Source organism: Lepus europaeus, chromosome 15 (assembly GCF_033115175.1).
Source record: "Lepus europaeus isolate LE1 chromosome 15, mLepTim1.pri, whole genome shotgun sequence".
In the NCBI taxonomy this organism is placed as follows: domain Eukaryota; kingdom Metazoa; phylum Chordata; class Mammalia; order Lagomorpha; family Leporidae; genus Lepus; species Lepus europaeus.
Window position 1 is genome coordinate 41,426,984 of NC_084841.1, and position 20,191 is coordinate 41,447,174.

General features: G+C 40.6%; 1 protein-coding gene across 2 annotated transcripts in view; it reads right to left on the reverse strand.

Moving 5' to 3' along the window:
- Positions 1–20,191, reverse strand: part of ARL15 (ADP ribosylation factor like GTPase 15) — a 479,210-nt gene that overhangs the window by 229,750 nt on the left and 229,269 nt on the right. For both annotated transcript variants that reach the window (XM_062212139.1, XM_062212140.1), the window contains exon 4: positions 4,037–4,245. In XM_062212139.1, coding sequence (XP_062068123.1) covers positions 4,037–4,245 — 209 coding nt within the window. The remainder of the gene's footprint in view (positions 1–4,036; positions 4,246–20,191) is intronic.

The following is a 20,191-nucleotide window of genomic DNA, read 5'->3' on the forward strand; positions in this document are numbered from 1 at the left end:
GAAATCAGATAAGAGTGCTGCAAATATGAACTATTTCTTTCATGTTAACAAAATGTGTTATTTTATGTCATGGTCATGCTTAACAAAATGGAAATAAGATTTTAAAAAGCCAGGAGGTACAAGAATCACAATCAGTGTAGAGGAAAAATAGGATTACACTTATTGGCTTCTCTATCAACTTAACTTCTCATAAAATCCTCCTGATCTATTAAATAACTTCAGAACTGAAGTATGCTCTCCTGTGGGAGCTGTAAAACAAATTAGATGCAATTACAACTCAATACAAATTAAAAAAAAACAACCTGTTTACCCTTAAGATTTTTTATTTCATAGCTTTTTCAAGTAAGTTAGACCAGAATTTCTTCTAACTTGTCAAGTGAGCCACTAGACTAATTATAGATTTTTCTGTTATGCTTTCTATAGAGAAAAATAGTTGATAGGAGTGAATTCTGGAAAACTGTGGTAACTACACCTCCCCAAAGTGAATACAACAAACATCTGTTGCAAGAATTGCTTGGCTTTCAGACAGTATAGAAAGGGTGTTCTTTTTCCTAGTGTTTTACTTTTTGGCTTTTTTTTTTTCCTTTTTTTTCTTGTAACAGCTTATGTGTTAAAAAATACACGCTTCCACTGTCAATTCTCAAGATAGAAAATCCTAACATTCTGGTAACTTAAACACAGGTCATTACAAAGTATATTACAGAAAGGAGGAAATATGCGATGTACAAGACTCTGCTTGTAGTAGCAAAATAATCAGGCACATTGCCCTCTGTCTGCAGGATACACAGTGATTTTAACTATTGTCTTTGTCTCTTAATGCAGTGCTCCACACAAACATGGTGATGCTCATAACAGGAAGACTAAAAATAGAACTCCTGGATGATTTTTATCCTATGTTGGAATGTCAATGATAATTTAGCTTTCTCCTTTGGATTTCATTGGCTTCCCTCTATTTCTGAAGTCAACAATATCCTGAGATCTTCATTAAACAAGTAAACTCTTCAACTTTTACTCCAGTGTCAAGATAAATAATTGCAAATTTTTTTGTATAATGTATGAAGCATAAAATCTAATAATTTCAACGAGAGAAGGGGACACATCAATAAATCTTTATCATTCACTGTCTTTTCTTAAAGTCATTCAGTGGTTTTTGGTAACCTGAATGCATCTTCCTTGATCCTGAATGGATATGATGACGCCTAAAATTCAAAAGTACTTTGTAGAACAGAACAACATCTTTTTAATCTTTGGAAATTCTACAAAGTGTACACAAATTAGCAGGTACAAGTGAATAAACTGTTAATAAGCAACAAGGGCCCAAGGTATGCAAGAAAGAATAAAAAAAAGATGATTGCTTCTAACCACATTTCAAGTAACACATCACTTTGCTCACTTTCAATCTTCTACCCACTCTTCTACCAATGCTTGGTCCAACCATTTTGAGGTTACTGTTTGTAAAACACTTAATATTCAGTTCTACAACTCCATCTTCATGTTCACAACAAGGTATTGATTTAATTCTTGAAACACTCCTGGGAGTATTTCAAGAAGGCATTTTAATCCACTCTAAAGAGAAGTCTCTTTGACATCAAGAAATGGGAGAAAAGGGAAGCTTCCCTTTCTTTTCTGGCCAAGCCCAAAGTAAACATGACCACTTCATCATGCATCCACAAACTCTAAGGCCATACTGATATTTGCCCCTATATTCCATAAATTCAGTCTAAGACATTAATACGTACCTGTATAGTATGTGCTTATACAATCATAGAGAAAATACTTTCAAAATGTCCTCGAAGTGTAATGCCATTATAAGCAAAACTTTTGAGAAAAGTCAACTTAAAGTTGATACAAATAAAAGGTAAAATCAGAGTCATGTATACTCCATAATATACAAATTTAGCATCATTTCCAAACCATGTCTATGATTATATTTGTAGCTGCTCATCTCAGTAAAAGAAGAGCCACAAAAGGGGGGAAGGATGTTTACCCTTTTCCTAGTAGAGATAGACAGCTGACACACACAAGACATACTCAGAGGACTTTAACTGCTGGAAGATTCTTGTATTTGATGTGACAATCTTTAATGCCTATGGTGAGTCACCACCATGAGTCACACATATCAGGCTTAAATAACACATTTGCTCAATTATTTCAAATCTAAGGAAAACAGATAAACAATTTCTTAAATTTAAAAGCAAAAAAGGAAAAGAAACACTCTTTTCAGATATTACATATAACTTGAACAAAGTGATTTGAAGTTATAACGGTACTTGTGCCATATTTCTCTATCCAATATTATGTTATATTAACATGTATTATATACTTATTACCTATTTATAGTCTGTGATACACACATATGTATTTTGCACAGTGGATATCAGAATAACAATGTACTTTCAGCAAAGTATCTTATAATCATAATCTAACACTCCTAGCTACCCATCATCACATACTAGTGAGAGAGAGAGAGAGACAGAGAGAAAGGTCTTCCTTTGCCTTTGGTTCACCCTCCAATGGCCGCTGCGGCTGCGGCGCTGTGGGCAGCTCACCACGCTGATCCCAAGGCAGGAGCCAGGTGCTTCTCCTGGTCTCCCATGCGGGTGCAGGGCCCAAGCACTTGGGCCATCCTCCACTGCACTCCCGGGCCATAGCAGAGAGCTGGCCTGGAAGAGGGGCAACCAGGACAGAATCCGGCACCCCGACCGGGACTAGAACCCGGTATGCCGGCGCCGCAAGGTGGAAGATTAGCCTGTTGAGCCACGGCACCGGCCCTATTATCTTCATTTTATAAGCAAGAAATCTCATGTTGAAAAGTTAAAAGATTTATCTAAGGTCCTAAGAACAGATCAGAAAGGCACCACAGTTACAATGCTTAAGATTTGAATGCCATTCTGGATGGGTTTCTATTGTTAATTTTTATTTTACTTAATATTATTTATAAGGTATTTTTCTACTCTCTAAAGGAAAAAGGTGTGAAGTCTTTAATGCTGGAGGCAACTAAAGACAGACATGGACTGTTGGTTTAATAAGTCCTTGCCTTCTTTACTATTGTTGTAAAACCTAAATAAAGACTCTCTACATATAGGCTCCTCTTTTTAGTACTTCAAAGAAAATTGTCCAAATTAATCCCACTCACGTTATGAAAATAAACTGCATGATTCCTATTTTACAGGAGAGAAGCCAGGCACAGGAACAAAGCTTTCGGCCTTGGGTTACACACGTGAAGGCAGACCATGTTATGTCCTTAGCTCCTTGGTTCTTTTTCAGACTAAACAGCAACGTCATTCCAATGAATCATCTTATTCTAAAATCAATTGAGGAAGCACACAATTTTCTGAAGTTACAGGTGTAAAGTTTTGATTTCCTGTACTAAGGTTAGAATTCATCATAATTTAAGTTTTAAAAACTGTTCCAGTATTTCATTACTTTAGGACCATAAATCAGTTCAGCTGAGGCTATGCTAATTATTTGTCCAGAATCAGCCTTATGCTTTATTAGGAGAGATACAAACTAAGAAACAAAAGGAGGATGCAGCACAGGTCCCAACCAGAATGTATTTGGTGGCATGGAACTTACAAGAGAAGACATCAATTTTCAGCCTGGTTGATTACAGAAAAGGAGCCACTGCTCTAGCCAACAGTGAGCATTTGAGAGACACAAGAACCTGCATTTGAGAGCAACTGATACATGGTAACACACATGACACATTCCTTGAAAAGTTAGAGGAGAATGAACTAAGTCAGTGAGTTAGAAAACAAATGTTAAATAATCAGGCCTTTAGCCTTTCAACACAGATCAGAAAATACCGAGATACATCCTCTAACTTTTGCTAAACAGGTAATAAATAATCTGTTCTCTTCAAGTAGGGTTAAGTATGTAAAGAAGTCTTATTAGTTTGGTCAAGGTTTTCTGTGTCCTTGAAAACAACATGATAGACTATCCCTAACTGTATGCATCTTTCCACATTTCAACGTGGCAGCAAAAGTCCAACAAACAAGGTAGACAAAAAGTGACAACAGTAACTAATGAGACATACCTCTTGTATTGAGCGAGCTGCTGGCTTGTCTTGATGATTGGCCAATATTAAAAATGGTAAAGTGCATAACTGTGGGTGCTGCAGAGCTGAGTGCAGTTCATTTCTGGCAGTTTCTAAGTCATCCTCTGAAGAGGCACTATCTAATACGAATATTACCCCTTGAGATCCTTGGTAGTAGCGGCTCCAGTATTTCCGGATATTATCAGCCCCTGTCAAAAACAAAACAAATTTCCTTTTTAAAAATAGCTTTAAGCAAATGAAATGTATTCATAACAGTCACCCCTATTGGCAATTTATGTATTGGTTAAAAATTAAACACTGAGATTGGCATTGTGGAACAGCAGGTAAAGCCACAGGCTGTAACATCGGCATCCCATGTGGGTGCCAGTGGAATCCCGGCTGCTCCACTTTTGATCAAGCTCCCTGTTAGTGGCCTGGGAAAGCAGCGGAGGATGGCTCAAGTGCTTGGGCCCCTGCACCCATGTGGAAGACCTGGAAGAAGCTCCTAGCTCCTGCCTCCAGAACAGTCCAACTCCCAGCTGTTTCATCCGTCTGAGGAGTGAACCAGCAGATGGAAAGTTTTCTTTCTCTGTCTCTGCCTTTCTCTCTAACTTTGCCTTTTAAATAAAGAAAGAAATCTTTTTTTCTTCTTTAAACTAAGCACTGAACTCTGTGGTATGGATAACAGGAATTCAGAAAAGGCAGAGATGATTGTGGATGAAAACAAAGGCATCAGAACTGACAGGTAGACGTGGCCTTGAATGAGAACACAAGAGTTTGAGTCCTTCATGATTGCATATCAAAATACGTGAGCGCGCGCGGAATGAAATGAAACTCAGTTTAGACTTAAACTCAGAAGAATATTTTTGGACTTCATTTAGTAGTTTTAAAATGGACTTCACTCTACACACTGAGTATGAACTTAACTCAGAAAGTAGCATGACCTAGATGTTTAACGAAGTTTCTTCCCATTCACATTAGCATGGTGATATTTTCTAATAGAGCTGGTGCTATGGTTTCAATATATCTCCCCAAAATGCATGTGTTGGAAACCTAATCCCCAAATTCATGTTAATGACACTTGGAGGTGGGGGTCAGAAGAGGTCCTGAATGAGGGGACCCCATGATGGGATTAATGGTGTTAAAAGGAGAAGACACACCCTGGCTTTTACTCTCCCACTCTCTTGCCATGTGATGTCTTCCACCACAGTATGAGGCAGCAAGAAGACCCCTACAGATTTAACTCCCTGATCTTGGACTTTCCAGCCTCTAGAATTGTAAAAAAAAAAAAAAAAAAAGATTTCTTTATAAATTATCTACTTTGTGATATTCTGTGCAGAAAATGGACTAAGACAAACTGCCAGTTGATATGGAAAGCTTTGTTTAATCTGACCTAGAGTTATTAGCCCAACAATTTTATGGCCACTTTGCTAAGATTTGTGAACAACTAGACCTTGGTCTCTGTTACATTTGTTTAAATCCCCTGGGTTTGTAACACACAGGGAGCAATCACACTCACAGCCTCCATGAGACAAGATGTTTCCAGAACAGGCACTAAGGTTCTCCTCAGCCAGAACACCTCCTATTCCTCTTTGCATTTCCAACATCTAGCATAGCATAACCCCAAGTACATCCCGGGAATGAGGAAATGAAATTTATTTTGAAGCAAAAAGGAATTCCAGAAACTGTCCAGTCCCACTCTGAGAAAACCAAGGTTGAAAGAGGTGAAGTGAGTGGTTCTCAACCATGTCTTAGATTGTCACAAAACCGGGGCTGGCATCTGAGGTAGTGGATGACCCGCGCTGGAAGAACATGGACATTTCCAATCACATCATGATGACTGCTTTTATTTGACTCATGGTATTTGTTCATGAATCAAATGGGCAATCATCTTGGGCTATGTGCGTGGGGGAGGGGTATTTTTGACATATAATAAAAACTAGATATGAAGGAATTTTACCAATGAACTACATGTGATCAAGTCCTCACCAGTTAACAACTATGTTTTAGTCATTTATTGAACATCTACCTCCTATGTTTGACACACTATGCTAAGTGTTAGGGATATAAACAGAGGTGGCCGTAGTTGGTTTCCAATAGCTGGCAATAGCCACTTGTGTGCATCTCTTCTCAACTGTTTGATCAGTGACATCATATTGGTGGCTTGAAATCAGCCAGGATGGGAATAGTGTGACTATGGAAATCTGCAAACACTACCTATATCTGGGCTTCTCCTCCCCGACAGCGAGCCAACACCTTACTCTGTGGCACTGAGAAGCTTGTGTTTTCTGGGAGAAACAGAAAACTCAAAGGTGGTAATGCAGCAAAATCATCACTGTTGCAGGGGCACACACTAGGTGCTCTGGGAGCAAGATATCAGGCATCTCAAATCTTTTCAAACTTGCTTAGCAGTACAAAGGAGCTAACATTACTTAAGCACTTCCTCTATTCCAGGCCCAGTGCTAAGCATTTCAAAAAATAGTTCATATAATTCATATAAATCCAAGGAAGGGGGTGTTACTGAATCAGGGTTTGAAACTAAATTCAGGTCCTAAAATTTGGGATATTCACCATGATGCTACATTGAAACAGCAAAGTTTCTGAGGTTGGTAAACATAAATATGCAAAGGCAATGAGCTATGAGGAGGGTAGGGTCTGAAACAAAAAGCAAAAATAGAGAGGAAATTTAAGCTGAAGATTATTTACTATGGAGGACAAATTGCATAAGTGATGGTGGGACCAAGGAAACAACAGGAGTGTTGAGCTGGGAGCAGTGTAGGTCATGTTCCCTAGGAGCACAGCCTGACCGAGATGGCATTTCTTGGGCACCTGATGATCAACAGAGTCTGTCAAGGGAAACCAGGGGGAAAAGAAGCAAACTAGAATAGTGGAAAAAACTAAGCAAAGATATGGTTTCAGCAATCTAGCCTCAGCTTGTTCCCAGGAGGAACTCTAGAATGTGGGTTAAACCACAGAAGTTGTCCAGTCCAGAGGCAAGGGGGCTGGGCTGTTACACCCCTGTATAGTCATTGGCCATGAGCCACCCCTGGGGAAAAGGAGGGGGTTGGGGCCTGATCTCATAATCTCTCAAACATATTTGGTTGAGGCAATTACTGTCAGCCAAGAGCAGGCCTCTGGAGAAGGGTACAGGTGTGAGTCATTAGCAGCCAATACTTGAAGCAGCTGGGAGATGGATGCACTGGCCCAGTAAAGGAGATCTGGGTAGGATACCAACAGCATCTGCTACAAGCTACATCCAGACACTATCCATATGCTAGAGGCTCATCCATAAGCTTGAGGGACAAAAGTGGAAGCACAGTTACCCAGTGGTAAATATTTAAAGCAACAAAAATATTGTGTGCATATGTATCTGTATGTATGTTGTTGCATTATTAACACACATATGTAGCACACAATTTTCATCTAGTATGCATATATGCAATATATGCTTTATTGTAAATCCCACAGAGTCACTTCATGCTTACAGAACGCTTTCACTGATTTACCCATAGCTAACCAATGGTTGCAACTGAAGTAGTGTTGGTCTGATATGAGTGGTAGTTACTGTAAATGTTTTAGATGTATTAACTCACATACCTAAGACAATCTGATGAGGTAGGTACTGTTGTCACTTTATAAGGAAACCAAGATACAAAAAGTTTATATAATCTGCCCAGGTTTACACACCTAAAAATCATTCAGGTCTAATGTGATTGAAATACTGGGACTGATGACCAGAGGTGACGAGGCTAGAGAAAGGATTCTACTATCACATAAACTAGGAGGGAAAGAGAAATGGAACCAGCTGGTATGAAAGACACTTAAGTACCTATATTTCTATTAGTGCCCAGATGGGAATATGTCCAAGAACATTTCCCAATTAATTCAGTGAATAGTTATTAAATACCTATTTCATAGAAGCCAATGAGCTAGGGCTTAAAGAGGTATTTAGAAAGCTATTATTCCTCTTGCTCAAACCCTCTAATCCTGGAAAGCAACAGTAACTACAATGAGGCCTGTAAATCTATCACAGGAACAAATATGGCCACATATTAGCTGGTGTCCAGGGAATGTCATTAAGAGAATATTAGTTGAATACTTTAATGGAACTTGTCCATGGAAAACACTGGAAATCCAACTCATGCGGTCATCTCTTTCAGTGAAAAATCACATTTTCATTTGCCACATTTGAGAGTGCACAAGGCACCTGAAAATAGTGAGACAAAATGGCAATAAATCCAATGACAGTATTGGTGGGTGAAACAAACCCACAGAGACATTGTAACTTTAAGCAATGTCTCTTACATGATGTATGAATAATGTATTAACAATAGAAAGACATTTTTCTTTGACCTCATGCTACACAGTTTTCTGGGCAATACTGGTATTCCTAACTTTCATTACAAACAGAGCTTGGAATTCTAAAGTTCATTTTGATCTCTTGAACAATGGTTCCAGCAGTAGGCTAGAACCAAAGAAACCAGCAAGGAAGTGAAGAGTGGTGTAGAGTTGTTCAGCATAGTTTACTGGGCCACAGTTTAGTCAACAAACTAAAATGAGAAATGGCTGTGTCATGACCCACCTGCCAGATGCCTTGAGGAGGGAGCTGGATTCAGAAGGCTAAGGACACCTGTCGGATGGCCAGTTCCCAACATTCCTAACCTCAGAATCAAATCCCAAAGGAGTAACAAACACAGGGCATGGCATCTAACAGAACTCTGAGGTCACTCTAATTCTAATGACCAAAAATTGTGTGGTCTGTCTCACTTAAACTACAATTGTTTCATAAAATGTTTAAGTGTCAAACTCACACTGGTCTACAATGTGTACATTTAGGTAAGAAACAAAAACAGAAACAAAAGAGGAGTCTTAGCACTAGAGAGGTGTGGCAGAGAGTACTGCCAAACATCCTAATCACCCAAGGATATTACCTTACTACAGTTTTTACGGAGCCCACGGGAATTGAGAGCTCTTTCTGACAGCCAAGAGAATGAGTAGAGGAATGAGGTGTGCAATTGGCACAGCAATCAAAGACACTGCCTGGGATTACCATACCCCATACGGGCTCTGCTTCAAATTCCACCTTCTTGCTAATGCATACCTAGAGTGGCAGCGAGTGATGGCTTTAAGTAGCTGGGTCTCTGCCACCCACAGGAAGACCCACACTGTGTCTTCAGCCTAGCCCACCCCAGGCAGCTGTAGACATTTGGAGAATGTACCAGCAGATGGAAGATCTCTCTCTCTCTCTCCCTTCCCCTCTCCCTCCATTTCAAATAAATAAAAATGTTAGAAAGAGTACAGGGAGAGGATGGAAGCCTGACATGTTCTCCTTGTGTAGGTTCATTTCTGGAGCACACGATGAACATCAACAACATTTGTTATTCATTAATCCACTCATTCAACAGATACTTGCTGAGTCTCCTGGCATCATCCTGGGTGCTGGAGACCTAACAGTGAGCAGATAAAAAACTTCAGTCTTTCTACTGTTTGTAGCAGAGCCAGCCTACGATGACAGGGTTAAAAATGCCAGGTGTTCATTTTTTCAGCTCCTCTCTTGAGCAGCAAGATTCAGTTCCCGCCACCTAAATTTGCAAAGAGCTTCTTGAAAAGACGTTTCTCTCCACCTCCCTCTTCAAGTTTGTGGACTTCACTGGGTGATGATGCTTTGAACAGCAGTAGCTAAGCAGCAACCTTGAAGGAGACATACCTGCACACTGAGGATGTCAGAACAGGAAGACAGAGCCTGGATCCTTGTGACACTACTGAGCAGCAGAGCCAACCACCAACGTTATAAGGACTTCCCAGTGAGCAGAGTAAATGCTGATTATTCAAGTCAATTTTGAAGCCTATTTTGTCATAGACAATCAAAGAGAAGCTGAGATCCTTCATGTAAAGTTAAAAGACAATGAATTAGTTTCTTAAGAGTGCTTCTTTGTAAGATGAACCCAATGAATCAAAAAATAGGGATATTCAGGAATCAACAATAAAGAAATACAGCTACTCAAAATTACCCGTATGGAAAAATCTCATCTCTATACCAGGGCTGCCCAACTGAAATTTCTGCCATTATGAAAATATTCTATATCTATGCTTTCCAATATGGTAGCCACTAGCCACAGGTAGCCAGGGAGCACCTGTAATGTGGCTGGTACAATTAAGAAACTGAACTGTCTACTTTATTTAAAGTTAAAATGCCACACATGGCTAGTGGCTACCGTATTGGACAGTATTTTCAGTAACAGATTGTTGACGAGTCACTGCTGGAAACCACTGAGACGGGAGCAGTTGCAGAGGTCTAACATTGTCTCTGAATGGAGGCACACAGAACCTCGCGGGCACAGGAGGGGTTGTAGTTACCCCATCCAGAGATAGCTTCCCAGGGAGCAGCTGCCACAGACTTATGCAACAGGCCAACCTGGACCGCTGTCAGCCACCTGTGGCAGCAGAGTCAGGATGACAAGGTCAGATCATCTCCTATTTCCATCCTCTTACCACAGTCGTAAGAAATTATAAGGGAGAAAGAATAATTTCCCTCTGGAACACTTAATGAGATCAGAGATGCATAAACGGAGCCAATTCGGGAGAACTTGAATTGTAAATGGCCTTCAAATCTTGGTGAAGGGTGTAGCCTTGTAACACAGATTACCTCAACAGCATGACTTGAAGAGGCACAGTTTCCAGCATGGGGAGAAAATGTTTGAAGAGAGGAGGGAGAAATGTATTTATTTATTTATTCAAGCAGTTATTTATTTTCATTTTATTTGAAAGAGACACAGAGAAACAGAGGAAACAGATCTTCCATCCACTGGTTCACTCTCCAAACACCCCCAACATGAGGGGAGCCAGGAGCTGGCAACACAGTCTTGGTCTTCCCGCAAAAGTGGCAGGGAATCAAGCACTCAAGCCATTGCTTGCTACCTCCCAGGGTGGTCATCAACAGGAAACTGGAACTGGAAGCAGAGCTGGGACATGAACCCAGACAAATTAATAATTTAAACTCTTTTGATCACTCCTACTACCACAGAACCTCAGTCTTTTGGTTTGACGGTTCTTTTAATTATTTTAAAAACAGTTTTATTTATTTATTTGAGAGCTACAGAGAGAGGGAGAGACAGAGAGAAAGGTCTTCCATCCACTGGTTTACTCCCCAAATGGCCACAAGGGCCAGAGCTAAGCCAGTCTGAAGCCAGGAGCTTCTTCTGGGTCTCCCATATGGGTGCAAGGTCTCAAGCACTTGGGCCATATTCTTCTGCTCTCCCATCCTCACTTTAATCTGTCTTAAAAAATGAAATACTGGGGTTGGTATTGTACGTAACAGGTAAAGCTGCTGCTTGCAAAGCCAACATTCCACATGGGTACCAGTTCAAGTCCTGGCTGCTAAACTTCTGATCCACCACCCCAATAATGTCCGGGGAAAGCAGTGGAAGATGGCCCAAGTACTTGAGCCCCTGCTACCTCTGTGGGAGACCCAGAAGAAATTCCTGGCCTCACATTAGACCAGCCCTGGCCGTTACAACCATCTATGGAGTAAACCAGTGGATGGAAGATGGATCTCTCTCTCCCTCTCTTTGTAGCTCTTTCAAATAAATAAATAAACCTAACATAATAAATAAATAAAACCACAAAACATTGAAATGTTAAGAATTCAGGAAGGACTAAGTCATAAATATTTAAACTGAAACTTCTATTCAGGTTTCCCTCTACCCTCAAAACACACAGTCAAAATATAGGAAATTCGTCACTTCCTGAATGGTTGATAACAAAGCATAAAAATGTGAAGACTTAAAGTCAAGTTTTCTAAAAGGAGGAGTATTGTCCTATTTTGCTTTCCAGAGAGAAAACAAAATGAAACAAAAAAAACTAAAACAAACCACTTTTCTTCAGGTAATCAAAGAGCTTCCAGAGAAATGGGAACTGGTGAGCTCTTGATGATAGCCAAAGCTGGGTCTGCATGGCTGAAGGAGAAGCACCTCTCAGCAGCGAAAACCACTGAACTGAAAGTCTCGGTCTTCAGACTCCCAGTGAGACGTGCTGTGGACATCCACATGGGAACCCAAGGATGATTACTATGTAGTCATCACCTGCCCCAGGACAACTGCCTAACATCAGACCCAACCTCCTAAGGTGTTTAGAGACAGCAGCTCACTAACCCTTTAGTATTGTATGGATGAAGAGACTGAGACAGAGGAGAGATTTTGTCCCACGTCCAGCTAGTAAGTGGCAGACGTAGGATTCAAAGACCCTGGCCATTTGTTCCACTACACGGTACTGCTTCCCAGAGAATGAAAGGTGCTACACGGAAGGGAATAAAGAATGGAGCGTGGTAAGTGTGCCTATTTACAAGGTGTGCCCTCAGGCTTTAAAGAAAGGGAAAGGTACAGGCTGCTGGTTTATGGTCTGATGCCCATGGAAATGGGGTGATGGGCTGAGCACCAGCAGGACTTCCTTCACCTACCCAAGGAACAGCTTTCAGACCATTTGATCAGCTGTTGGCCCAGTAGCAGATCACAAAAAAAAAAAAAAAAAAAAAAAAAAAAAAAAAAATCTTAATTCTGTGGAAGTATAAACCAAGACCAAGACTTGGTTTATGTAACAACCATATATTTTAGGGTAAAAAACAGACAATAACATTAAGCAGCACTTCCCAAAGTGTGGTCTTCCAGAACTTTTCCGGAAGCTCAGGAAGTCAAAACTACATTCATAATTATACCAGGATTGAGTTGTATGTTCACTAATGGTGTAAAATCAATGATGAGTAAAACTCTTTGCAACAGCAACAGCATGAACAGCAGTACTACCACCAAACTAGTAGTCACAATTTTTAAAAAGTTCTTATTTATTCATTTTGAGAGGCAGAGAGACAGAGAATGATCTCTCATCTGCTGGTTCAGGCCAAAGCCAGCAGCCGGGACCCAATCCAAGTCTCCCTGGTAGGTGTCAGGAACCCAACTACTTGAGCCATCACAGTTTCCTCCCAATGTCTGCATTAGCAGGAAGCCGGACACAGGAGCCAGAGCAGGGTGCCAGACCCTGGTACTTCAACATGGTCACAGTCCTCTTAACTGCTGGGCCAAACACCAGCCTCTCCTAGGGTCTGCAGTAGCAGGAAGCTGGAGTCAGGAGCAGGGCCAGAATCAAATCCAGGTAATCTGATGAGGGATGAGGGTGTCCCAAGACCTAAGCCAAACACTGGTCCCTTCACTGTGTTTTTGACTACCACATACCTACAGGGTGGAAAGCCAGTTTCATCTACAAATTCCCTTAGTAGTGAAAGTTACCAATTTTATTAAATTAGTTCTTCAACACATATTTTAAAATATTCTGGGTAACTAAATGGGAAATACAAAAAATACTTCTGCTATACTTTGAACTCTGAGATGTGTTGAGAATAATTACTTGTGCATCTGTGAGCTAAACTAGTGTTGTCCTGTCCACAAAACTCCCATTTTTACTTGACATTTTAAATGACAAATGACTTGAGTATTTGATAAGTATGCTCCTGAAAATGTATCTGTAAAACTGTCACATCAAGGAAAACAATTGATACTATTTGTTGTTGATAACATTTTCAAGGAAAACCTAGAACTTTGGAACATCCGTTTCCATCCTGTGAACCTGACAGTTTATCAATGATGACACCAGCAGTGACACTAACAAATATCAGTAAAGCAATTTGTCAACATTTTGAAGATCTGCATAACTCAATGAACCAAGATTTTCCAAATGACCAGTGCATGGATGTTGTTGCAAAACCAAATGGAAGTTAACTGAGCATAAAATGTTATTAAGGTTACTTTTAGATTCTGCATGGTAACTGATGTCTACAACTAGCATCTGTTGGAGAATTTTGGTGCAGTATCAAAGATGAAAGCCAACAGTAACCTAACCTAAAAATGCTAGGATACCACCCTTTTTTGAACTTCCTATATACATGAGATTGGATTTTCTTCATATATTTCAATGTAAACAATATAAAGGAACAAATTAACTATAGAAGCATATTTGAGAACTAGCCTTCTATTATACCAGGTGAAAGAGATTTGCCAATCTTCTCCATTTGTTTTCCAATTGTTAATTTCCATAAAAACATGTTATTTACATTAGCTTGCAATGAGTTTATTATTCTATTAAAGGAATCTAAATTTTTTTTTAAAGATCTATGTATTTATTTGAAACAGTTACATAGAGAGAGGAGAGGCAGAGAGAGAGAGGTCTTCCATCTGCTGATTCATTCCCCAGATGGCCACAATGGACAGAACTGTACCTATCCGAAGCCAGGAGCCAGGAGCTTCTTCCGGGTCTCCCACGTGGGTGCAGGGGCCCAAGAACTTGGGCCATCCTCTACTGCTTTCCCAGGCCATAGCAGAGAGCTGGATCAGAAGAGGAGCATCCTGGACTAGAGCCGGAGCCCATATGGGATGACAGCACTTCAGGCCAGGGCGATAACCCACTGTGCCACAGTGCCGGCCCCATAAATTTTTTTTTTAATTATTGGTTTGAGGGGTGGACATTTGGTTTAACAGGTAGGACACCATTTGGAATGCATGAATCCCAGAGCAGAAAGCCTGACTCTGCTTTCAATTTCAGCTTCCTGCTAAGGCAAACTTAGGGAGGCAGCAGGTGATGGTTCAAATACCTGCGTCCTTGCCACCTATGTAGGAGATCCATACTGAAATCTAGGCTCCTGGCTTTGGCATGGCCCATACCTGTCTCTGGCTGTTGTAGCACGTGGCGAGTGAGACGGAAGATTTCAGTGGATGGAAGATTTCTGTTCATCTATCCCTCTGCCTTTCAAATAAATATATTTTTCAAAAGCTGTCCGCTTTAATTTCTAACATGAAAAGTATTTATATGTACAAATTGCATAAACAGAAGGGATCTATTGGGGTGAGGTGCCCAATAAATTTTAAGACTGAAGGGTTTTGAGACCCTGGAGAGGGTTTAGAACTGCAGATTACTCATTGTCTATAACATGCAAAGGAAACAATCAAGATCTAGGCCGGCGCCATGGCTCACTAGGCTAATCCTCCACCTGCGGTGCTGGCACCCCAGGTTCTAGTCCCGGTCAGGGCGCCAGATTCTGTCCTGGTTGCCCCTCTTCCAGGCCAGCTCTCTGCTGTGGCCAGGGAGTGCAGTGGAGGATGGCCCAAGTCCTTGGGCCCTGCACCCCATGGGAGACCAGGAGAAGCACCTGGCTCCTGCCTTCGGATCAGCGTGGTGCGCCGGCCGTAGTGGCCATTGGAGGGTGAACCAACGGCAAAAGAAGACCTTTCTCTCTGTCTCTCTCTCTCACTGTCCACTCTGCCTGTCAAAAAAAAAATTTAAAATAAAGATCTACTAAAATTTGGGCATCAACCTGGGTTACTCTCCAGCAGGAATAAAATACCTTGAGCTGCCTTTATTCTCACCCTGATAGTTCACATCGAAAGAGAGAGAGAGCTAGAATTGGGACTACAATCTCAAAACAAAGAGGACCATACAGAAATCACACTCATCTCCTGGATCTCATTATATTCTAATTCCAACCAAGTGGACACACATTTTCTTGCCTACAAAGATGATTACAATGAGTATAGCCCAGGAACCCAAATTTAAACTGCACACTTGCAGGATATTATAAGGCAGGTGATCCACAGCCTAACTTTCACAAAACAAGCTGATATCCTAATTGCCCTCTTTCACTTTGTCCTCCATCAATATGTATTCTAGATGCTTATGTTTCTCAAAGCACAGTTCTACAGCATTGCCTTCAGTGTCAAGTCTAATAACCCTACTTAAGGACTATGCCTACATTCTGACATCTGGCCACCTCCAGCTCACCCCGCTATATTCTCACTCTGGTTCACATCCTCATCACCTTCTATTTGGTTCACCAGAATGGCCTTCTAACTGGTCTTTCATGAAGACAATTAAATTACAAATATCCCATTGCCTTTCTCTATATACTCCTTTCAATACACACTCCAGAAACACCCCTTCTCTCTCCCTTGGACCAGACCCAAGTCTTTCACCCTTATGCATTTGGTTTTGTCATCTCTGCTGCCTGAGTTCCTACCATGTCATTCTCCCCAAAGCTCTTACACATTCAAACCATTCTTCGTGCTTCAAGAGCCAGATCGAATGTCATTTATTCTACCAGGCCCTCGCTGCTCTTTCAGCTGGAAATAATTTCCCTGAAACTTTTGGTCTATTTCTCTTGGTTCTGCTAATAACACTTTCTTCCCTGTAGCACAGTCATCTAAATATGTATTTCATCTTCCTGATGAAACTGAAGCTGTATGGGAGTTAATGTGCATTTATGTGTCTACTTCATCTCCAAGCTCTGAATGCATTAGTACCAATTTTGACACATACTGAGAACTTAATATGTTCAATGAGTTAATCTTTTACAAACTATTGATTTCTTTTTTTAAATGCAGAATATAGAATTTAAAAAGGAAATCTTTTTATGGCATACAAATACCATATCTTTTTAGTTGTTGCTGTTGCTTTCTTTGTGTACAGCTATTAGCACTTAAGTTTTATATTTCTGCAAAGAAACAACCCAGTTCTGCAAGACATCTCTCATTCAACATATAATACTATCAATTTCTTGGAGTAGGCTGTTTAGTATGCAGCGTAGGAGTACTTGGGATAGACATCTAACTCCAGCTCCTGACTCCAGCTTCCTGCCAATGCAGTGGTGATAGTTCAAGTCATCAGGTTGCTACCACTCAGGTAGGGAGACATGGACTGAGTTCTGGGCTTCCAGCTCCAGCCTCAGCTGTTGTGGGTATCTGGGGAGTGAACCAGTGGATGGGAACTCCCTTGTCTTTCCATCTCTGTTTCTCCTTACCTCTCAAATATATCATTAAATAAAAATGTGACAAAATAGTTTCTTAAACACATGCACAATAAAAGTTCACTCTGCCACTCACTGCCTGGCTTTTCTGAGTCCTGTTTTCGTATTTGAAAATGTTTAGCCACAAGGTAGCATACACCAACTACAAAATTAAAAACACGAAGAAGAGCATTATTCTAGGCTCTGAATTTGTGATCCTGTTTCATTCTGCCCAGTTTGTGAGTCTTCGCACTGTTCAATGCCCAACAGAATCAGTAGTCATGAAAAACTGAAAATATAGGAAGAAAAAACTATGGGAACAATTCTGGAGAAAAGTTCCCTTCTGTAGCCAACTCCTAGTAGATCCGAACTCCAATGACTCCACCAGACACAACTTCCATATTTTGGCTTATTTACTAAGTAGCAAATACCCGAGCTATGGATAAGATACACAAAGCAAAGCATTTTTTGTTCTAGGAATTCTGGTGGCCAAACTAGAGAAGCTAATATGGGAATAATTTTATTGAAATTGCCATTGACCAAAGTAACAAACTGCAAGAGTCAAAAACAGAAACTTTCTGGTTGGAATGGAAGAGATTTTTTACATAGACAGGTGAAATAAGATCCTTAATAGGGTGGAAATACCATTGCATTCCGGCACAGCTTGCCATTTCTTCTTCACCAGGTGTGTGCATGTCTGCGTGTGTGTGTGTGTGAATGTAATCAAAAACTAACTTCCAAACTCTGTGACAAAAGTGATAGAGATACATGAGGTTTGTCTAGATTAAGACAAATTCACAGCCCACAAAAAAAAAAAAACACATTTAAAATCATCTAATGTCTTATCCTAGAAAGAATAGTCAAAAATTATAAGCTGTGATGCTCAAGAGAATATTTGTCTCTCACTTGAACAGCAGTTTTCCTTCTGTGATTACTCTGACCTCAAAACAAGCTATTACCATATAACCTACTCATGCAATAAAACCTTCAGAGAAATCTTCTTGCTCTACAATATTTGATTCTACTCCTATTTTCTCTTTTAACACTCTTCATGACAATCATGATGGAAATACTTATCAAAGATGCTAAAGGCAGAGTTCAGTTTTCCCACCTGAACCATGCCCTTTGTTCCAGTTGTTGTCACCCTATTGATTACAGAAGAACAGCCAGGATCATGTTTAGGTCCAAGCAGAAAATAGTGAATGGTAAAACAATAGTCTAGATTTTAGGGAGGTGAGACTGTTTAATTTAATAATGTATGTAAGTTTATATACTATAATTTGAATTATGCAATTGGACAAGTTCATGTACACAAATAAATATAGCTACTCTCAGTTTAGGCATCAGTTTTATTCCAAGACTTTTTGATGCTTTTAATTTTTTTTCAGAATCAGGTACAAGTTTTCCTTGAAAACAAAGCAATGCTTTGGAATTGGGTTTATCCTTGAAAGAGAGTATGATACAGTAACTTTAAAAAATTTTTCATTTTATTGGAAAGGGTGGAAAGGGGGGAGGGGAAGGGAGGGCTTTAGAAAGGGAGATAGCTTTGCTGCTGGTTCACTTGCCAAATGCCCACAGCTGCTAGGGTTGGGCCAGGCCAAAGGCAGTAGCCAAGAACTCTGGGTCTCCCACTTGAGTAGCAGGGGCCCAAGTACTTGAGCCATCTCCTGCTGTCTCCCGGGGTATGCATTAGCAGGAACCTGGAATTGGAAGGGGAGCCAATACTCAAACCCAGGCACATTGCGTTTGTGCCAAATGCCCTCCCAACTCAATGGTAGAGTGAATTTTAAAAATTACTTATTTTCATCTACTTGAAAGGTAGAAATAGAAAAGACGGTGTTGTGGGGAGGTGGGGGGTAAGATCTTCCAACTGCTGTTTCACTTCCCCAAATGCCTGCAATAAACCAGAGTTGGTTGGGCCAGGCTGAAGCCAGGAGCCCAGAACTCCGTCCTTGTCTCCTACATGGTGGCAGGACCTAAGCACTTGAGCCATCATTTCCAGTCTCCTAGGATGCACATTAGTGGGAACCTGGATCAGAAGTCGAGCAGCTGGGGCTTAAACTGGATTAAGGGGCACTCAGATAAAGAACGTGGGCATTCTAAGCAGTGGCTTAACCTGCTGCATCACAATGCCACCTGGTAGGGTAACAGCATGGCTTCTGAAGTTAAGATTCACTGAGTTCAAAGGCTTGCTCTGCCCCAGGTCATCTCAGCGATCCTGGATACATCATCTTGATTGTTCCAAGCCAGTTTTTTTCTTTCAATAAAAGGGAGAAAATAATAATACTAAAGTACTTTCAAGGATTGTGAGGATCAAATAATATAATTTATTTGGCCGAGTGCTTAGACTGTTAACTGTTATTTGGTTGTTAGTGACCCTACTATTATTTGGCTAACGTAAGAACTACTGAACTGACTTGAGTTCTAAGGTCTGGAAGTGAAAGTTTACCAGTGGCTGAACGGAACAAGCAAAGGATAAATTTCTTTCACAGTTCCAGAGATAGCCAATGTTATAAACACAAGGCAAGCTTTTATTTGGGATAGACCCTTTCTTCTTTACCAGTAACTTCTTTCTACATCTTATATCTCCCTCAGCCTCTACTACTTTCCATTGCCCAATTTCTTCTCTCCCCCAAAAACCAAAAAAAGAGCTCCCCTGCCCCCACAGATAAAAATGCACATTCCTTCTAAACACGCAGTTGTCCCCAACTAGATTTTAAAACACAGTGAGATTAACCAAGTTAACATTCAGGTGAAACAAATGAACACAAATTGATACTGTGCATGCACACTTCTGTACATGGCTTTGAGAGCTGGTGTTGTATACAAGACTGACAGGTACCTAGAAATACACACACACACACACACACACAAAACTATTATGCTTTACAATATTTCCCTCCCTTTTGTAATGAGTGCATCAATGACCAAATATCCGTGCTGCTTTTCCAGTGGCTCACAGGGCTGCATTAGTTACAGCTCAGGTATTCTGGGTTAAGGCAGGGATTGTTCTGTGTAGACAATTCCTTCTTTTTGTTTGTTTTCCAACAAGGACTGCTTGTAAATAAAACAGAAGTGCAAACCAGGAGAGAAGCAAGCACAAATGAATCTAAGCACATAATGCTCTCTGTCAGGAATTCTTGTAACTGTTTCTAACTTGCTCACAACTTTTTTCATAGCTTTTGTTCAGGCATACCCATTTCATCAGGTACCTGACTCCATAGCAGCACTAATCCACTCAGGTAAAATGCCTCAAGATCCCCCTTGGTTGTCATGTTACCACTGTGCCTCCGGGTATCTACACAGAATCTGGCATAGAGTACGTAATCAACATT